The sequence below is a fragment of the Cavia porcellus genome, unplaced genomic scaffold (genome assembly GCF_034190915.1).
Source record: "Cavia porcellus strain 051 isolate PalLab524CR breed Dunkin Hartley unplaced genomic scaffold, mCavPor4.1 scaffold_16, whole genome shotgun sequence".
Taxonomy (NCBI): domain Eukaryota; kingdom Metazoa; phylum Chordata; class Mammalia; order Rodentia; family Caviidae; genus Cavia; species Cavia porcellus.
Window position 1 is genome coordinate 14,745,306 of NW_026947499.1, and position 6,588 is coordinate 14,751,893.

The 6,588-nt window shown below is 43.6% G+C and overlaps 1 protein-coding gene across 3 annotated transcripts in view; it reads left to right on the forward strand.

Annotated features, from left to right (window-relative positions):
- Rfc5 (replication factor C subunit 5) overlaps nucleotides 1-6,495 on the forward strand; it is a 47,975-nt gene extending 41,480 nt beyond the window's left edge. For all 3 annotated transcript variants that reach the window (XM_063225739.1, XM_023561006.2, XM_003478153.5), the window contains exons 6-12: nucleotides 145-304; nucleotides 1,120-1,201; nucleotides 1,582-1,711; nucleotides 2,318-2,395; nucleotides 3,605-3,659; nucleotides 4,724-4,839; nucleotides 5,882-6,495. In XM_063225739.1, the coding sequence (XP_063081809.1) occupies nucleotides 145-304; nucleotides 1,120-1,201; nucleotides 1,582-1,711; nucleotides 2,318-2,395; nucleotides 3,605-3,659; nucleotides 4,724-4,820 (602 nt within the window). In that variant the 3' untranslated portion in view covers nucleotides 4,821-4,839; nucleotides 5,882-6,495. The remainder of the gene's footprint in view (nucleotides 1-144; nucleotides 305-1,119; nucleotides 1,202-1,581; nucleotides 1,712-2,317; nucleotides 2,396-3,604; nucleotides 3,660-4,723; nucleotides 4,840-5,881) is intronic.
- The last annotated feature ends 93 nt before the right edge of the window (nucleotides 6,496-6,588 follow it).

Below are 6,588 nucleotides of genomic sequence, written 5' to 3' on the forward strand. Positions count from 1 at the left end.
CTGTGATACACCTCAGGTAGCGTCCCCACTCTTGCATTTTGAATCTTGTACCCTCATGTGAGTTCAGAAAAGTTCAGGGTTTGCAGGGCCTTTGAACATTTGGAATGGACTTTGACAAGAGGTGTTTTTATTTTCCTTTGCCAGTGATTGAGAAGTTCACTGAAAATACCAGATTTTGCCTCATCTGTAACTATCTGTCCAAGATCATCCCCGCCTTGCAGTCTCGGTGTACAAGGTTCCGATTCGGTCCCCTGACCCCTGAACTCATGGTCCCCCGCCTGGAACACGTGGTAAAAGAAGAGAAGTGAGTATACTGGAAAGCGGGCAAGGTAGGGCTCCGTGGGATGAGCGGAGCGTGGGCAGGACCCTGGGGTGACAGCTGATGCCGACAGAAAAGCAGAGAGCGGTCACATTGGCGATGACTTAGCAGAACGCCTTGCACGGGGGGAGTGCTGGGGACTGCTGGCTGCTGTCGTATTCTCTGGTATCTCACGGACATTCCTCCTCATAAAAGTCATTTGGTTTTTCTTGATTCCCTCCTCCTCCCCTGGAAGCTGTCCCACTTTCCTCCTACTCTTTGTCATTGGAAACTGCATGCTGCCGAGTCCCTTCTGCAGATGCTGCCGGCCTCTTTAGACTAGAAGGGAAGGTTCTGAGACGTTGTATTCCAAGGCGTCAGATGCCAAGCAAGTAGCTTCCCCCGGGAGCTGCTTATTCTGAAGGGGGTGTCTTGGGCCCTGTGGTGATCATCACCCCAGGCCTCCCCCTGGGGAATATGATGCAGCTCTTGCTGGCTGTGAGAACTGCAGAATCTTCCCTGCCTTTGCCTTGTTAGTGACAAATGATTTGTTCAGTTAATCAAACTGTAATCGCAGCCAGTTAGTCAGGGTCAGGATTCTTGGTTCTGAGGAAGGGTCGCCCTAGATTTGAGGTGGACCGGGATTACTAACGTGAGACCCACATCCCTAAGAACCAGAGTGATTTCTAGATGGCATACATTAGGAGGGTATCATTAGCTCTTTCTCCTTTTTTCCATTCATTCTTTTAAAGCCCTAATCATCAAGGCCATCTCATTCCCCTTGTGACACAGCCCTCAATCCGTTGCCTGTTTCCTTCCAGAGTGGATATAAGTGAAGATGGAATGAAAGCACTTGTGACTCTCTCCAGCGGAGATATGCGAAGGGCTCTGAACATTTTGCAGGTTAGTCCAACTCAAAGCACATCATGGTTGTTTTGAAACAACTTTTGTTTCGAAAGTGTTCCAACAAAGTGTCAGCCTGTTATTAAATTCAGAAATCCAGAACTGCTAGGACAGCTCTCTTAATGTTGCAGATCCCTGGCCTTTATAGTTTGATTAATTGAACAAATCATTTGTCACTAACAAGGCGAAGGCAGGGAAGATTTTGCAGCTCTCATAGCCAGCAAGAGCTGCATCCTCTATGAGGCAACTGCTCACCAGTGAAAAACCCGGTGTGTGCTATCCTGGCCTATGTCATGTCACTGCTGTGACAAGTTCTCCCTGGCCATCTGCAGCTTGGCAGCTGCTGACAGCCTCTGGAATGTCCCCTTCTCTCTGCACAGAGCACCAATATGGCCTTTGGGAAGGTGACTGAGGAGACTGTCTACACCTGCACAGGACACCCGCTCAAGTCAGACATCGCTAACATTCTGGACTGGATGCTGAATCAGGACTTCACCACAGCCTACAGAAGTATCCTGTTCCGAGTCCACCACTGAGATAAACACCTGAGGCCTGCAGGTGGCCCCAGGAGTTCATGCTGCAGCCAGCACCTACACCCTGCTGGCCAGTGGTGCCTGGCTGTTTGTGGCTTCAGTCAGTTCGTTGTGGAAATCAGGGTCTGTGAGGGGAGTAAGTGCTCGTTTTTTTAACATCCCAGAAGTTCAGCCTCACTGCCTTTAAGGCTTAAAGCAACTTGACTCACAGAGAGGAGATGTAGTAAGTTCAAACTAGTTGGTGTTAGTCATTATTTTGCCCTGAAATTAAAAGCTAGGAATGGCAACATGAAACCATTTGAGGAGTGCGTTTGGCTGTGTTCTTCACTAGGAGAAATATCTGTACCTTCTATAAAGTCCTTCCTGGAGATAAGACATTTAAAAGTAAAAACTGAAAAAAAAACAAACAAAAAAAAAAAAAAAGTAAAAACTGAAGCCTAGCATGAAACTTGACATTGAAAGAGAAACAGCTGTGTTGCACTTAAAGACCCTACTTTAAAATCACGCTCTGGGATTTGGATTAAAACTGCCCTGTGGTCTGTTTGTTCTGGAACCTGTTCCTGTGCCTTATCTGCTCCTCTAGATATCATGGAGCTGAAGACCCTGAAGGGGCTGGCATTACATGACATCCTGACCGAGATTCACCTGTTTGTGCACAGAGGTAACCTGCATCCATCCCTAGCTGAGCAGCTTATACACTTTAGGGTTAAGGGATGTTAGAATGTGAACGTGAGCCTCCCCCCACCCCCCTTTTTTGGAGGCAGGGTTTCACTGTGTAGTTCCAAGTGGCCTTGAATTGCAGTTTTCCTCCTGCCCCAGCCTCCTGAGTACTACATTATAAGCATGCATTACCACACTCCACTCAAACCTTTATTGTTGAAACAGAGAAGCAAGAATGAAGTAGTATAAATTTCATCCCTTAATTTTTTTTAGTAATCCTGTCTTGCTATTTAAAACTTTGTGTGGGCATAATAGGCTGAAGCAGGAGAATTGCCAGAAGTTCAAGGCCAGCCTAAATCACATATAGTGAGAACCTGTCTCAAAAATCCAAAAAAGAAAACAGAAAGGGGAAGATGATCCATCTTCATGTAAACCAAAGCAGACCTAAGGAAACTACCTTAAGTTCCACACCTGCTCCTGACTCCTCGACCTCTGCAGTACCTAGGAGTCACCTCAGAACCCTGAAATCCATTTCCAGGGCCAGCAAGCATCAGCATTTTTTCATGGTCCCCTGCAAAGCCTTTTGGAGAAACTTTTCAATTCAGTCACCTGAAAATAAGGGAGACCTTTATATCATTCAATATTGGTTCTACCTGTGCAGACCTTTTCTTCTTATTATTTTGGTGGGCCTTTGCACTGACTACATGCCCAGCCCTTTGTTTTCTGAGACAATCTTGCTAAGTCACTAAGTTACCTAGGTTGGACTTGAACTTGTGATGCTGCCTCAGCCTCCCAGACTGCTGGAATTCTAGGCATGTACCACCATACCCAACCCAATTACGTTGAACTAGTTTTAAAATTGGGATGGCAAGAACTTAGCTTCCACATTAACTCGTGAAGCTACCTAAAAAGACTATTGTTAATAGCTATTCTATATCCTCATAATCACTGTGGAATCTGATATATACACTTGTGTACTTTTAATACACTATAAAAATCAAAATAGTGGGTAAAAAGAATATGAAATTTGGACTGTCTTCACTTAGAGGTCTGGTAACTTTTGACCAGGCTGAGACTTCAGAAGTTCACGATTATCTGTTTGATATTTAAAAAGTGATGTTCACTGTTATCTATTTGATGCTTTTCCCTGTAGTCTTTTTGATAGTAGGAAGTGATGAATCTCACTCATTGGATTTTGTTTATCCCTCAGTTGACTTTCCATCTTCAGTTCGAATTCATTTATTGACCAAAATGGCAGACATTGAGTAAGTATTTATTTTCCCAATTTTAACTTTTTTCCTATTGTGAGTTGTCTGAGTTTCAGCCTTTTATCCATATTGTACCCATGTGTTATAATCCAGTTTGAGTTAGTATCAAATGGAATGTGGCCAAGGCTGTAAGTTGCTTATTTCCAGAACACAGGAGTAAGCATAGAAGACTGTTAATCTGAGGGCCTCGCTTCCAGCCTCAAAGGCTGGGTCCACATTGGTTCCGGTGCTCTTGTCATTTGGGAGGCAGCTTCAGTTTGGACATCTAGGTCATTTGAGGTTGACCAGCTACTGTTATTGAGGGATTTTGGCACACTGAAGCATATTGCGGGAAAAGTAAACACAACATTTTCCACTTTGCCTGGCTCAGTAAACACTGTTATTAGCCCCTAGTGAAGCTGGCAGCTATCATTTAAGTAGACAGAGCATTGGGTTTCAACTAGACATGAGCATAAGCCAGCTCTGATTTACTGTCATTGTCTTTCATGTGCACAAATTAGGTCACTTCGTATAGCTGTACTGTGAATATGATTTTGCTTTTGATGGCTGGGCACTTAAAAAGGAGCCAGATGAACTGCCACTGTCCCACTTCTCTCACTCAGCCACAGGCCCCAGATAAACTTGCTGATGAAGTGTTTTAATAGGACTCTCCATTTTATTTACTGAGTGCATTTTGCACTGAGTAAATAAATCTTTTTTTTTTTGGTCTTGCTCGTTTTTTATCGGTACCAGGGATCGAACTCATGACTGCCTTCTTGCAAGGCAGGCGCTTATGCCGCTGAGCTAAATCCCCAGCCCCGAAGAAATAAATCTTAATAACAAGAAGTCTGTAGAATTACAATGAAGTTCAGAACACTGCTGTTGATCCTAGAATTTGTCTTCAGCAGTTTGAATTCAATTTCCAACTCAATTTTAGGTTAGGGGAATACCTAAGACTGCTTACTGTCCTACATCAATTTTTGTCAGTCCTGTGCCCCTTCACCTTTGGCAGTTTTTGATCTGTCCTATCCTCTTAGCAGAAGGCAGTGGCCTGGTCTTTACTCTCACTTGCTTCCTTTCAGGTACAGGCTTTCTGTTGGCACCAGTGAGAAGATTCAGCTGAGTTCCCTCATTGCTGCTTTTCAGGTTACCAGGGACCTCATTGTGGCAGAGGCCTAGATGTCCCAGGCCCCTATCAGTGAGTAGGAAAGAGGATTCGGGTTAGGGGTGAAGTGCTGCTTTGGGGCAGTGTGATGAAGCCAATCCCACCCCGTCGCCGCCATCTTGGAAAACTGTTCCAAAATATTTTATCTATTGCTGTTCAGAATAAGGGTGTGCAAAATAATGTTAACATACACCTGTCTAACCAGCTTATTACCATCTTTATAGGAAAAAGATGTGTTTTTCTTCCCAGACCTAAGGTTTTTACCTTTCAGTTGCTTGGGTGACAGATACTGGTTTGCACTATTTTGGTCTGGAATATGAGATTTTTCAAGTCTGTTATGTATGTCCGGTTGTCTTCCAACTCCACCAAAGTTTATAAATCTATAATTTTTGATACTTTTTATCTAAATAGGTACTAGTGGATTTCTAGATACAACTCATAATTCTTATAAACAGTGAAGTCTTAATTTTTGAGTTTTTGGGAAAGGGTCTGTGTTGTTTCAGCTGGCTTAACAGTGAGGTCTTAATTTTTGGTTTCCTAATGAAAGGGTCTGTGTTTCAGGATGCCTTTGAACTTCACTCTTGCCTCAGCCTCTTCAGTGCTGGATTATAGGCACGGGCCATGTGCTAGCATGCCTGGCTAAAGTTTGTAAATGGTACCAGGGATCAAATTCACAGCCTTGCCCTTGGCAGGCAGGCACTTCCACACTGAGCTAAATCCCCAGAGGAATTCTTATTTTAAAAACTGCTCTTTTAAGTTCTCTTGACTTACGAACAGGTTCCAAATTGCAACAGTATGAAGAAAAATTTTTAGTTAGCCATAAAATTGTGACATTGAGCCACTGGTTGTATAAATCTGTTGGTTCATGGATGACATGTGAGATTAAGCCAGAGTCTAAACCTTAACTGCTGAAAGGGCCGGGATTTCTCTACAAAAGCTGCTGCACACCAAGAATAAAGTGGCTTGCCTACAGATTAGACTCCCTTCTCTAGCTGTTTAAAGAGATGCTGACTGTCCACTTTGCATATGCAGTAAATGTCTGATATCACACAATCAATTTTTCTTTTTTCCTTAGGTGTCAAGTTCTTAGACCTCAACTTTTCGAAAGTTTCACTTAGTCTATACATAAGGATGATGTATTTAGTAGAAACTGTACTTCAAATTTTGATCTTCCCTAGGCTTCCAGCATGCAACATGATACTCTTAAGAACAGTGGGCAGCAGCAGTAAGCTACACCACAGCTCCTGTGGGCCACCCGATTACAATGAAAATGACTGACACTTTGCAGTGTACTGCATGCCAAGCTGTGGTGCTCAGTAGATGTACTGGGCACATCTTCAGCTTGGGTATTTTCAATTTACAGTGGAGTAACTGGGATGTTACCCCACTCTAAGTTGAGGCACATCAGTACATCAAGTAAAAGCAGGGCTGGGAGTATGGCTCAGAGCGCTGCCTAGTGTGTGTGAGCCCTGGGTGGAGTTTCCAGCACCACATAACTAAGTGACCAGGAGAGAAGCTGGCGGTTTCCTTCATCCATGGAGAAGTCACTACCAAGGACACCAATGAAGTTTGAATGTACTGGCTAAGTGGAGTCTCAGGGAAACCACCAAGAGCCTCTCATGATGCTAGTGCCAAGAAAACTGTAAAACTGAAAATATAAACATAAAACCAAAAAGTTGACCAACTGTCCCCAGCCTCCCACTGTACTTTTTTTAAAAGGTTTTTTTTTTTCTTAAAAGAAAAATGAAACGGACAAAAGCACGGTTTTTTCCTTCAATGCCT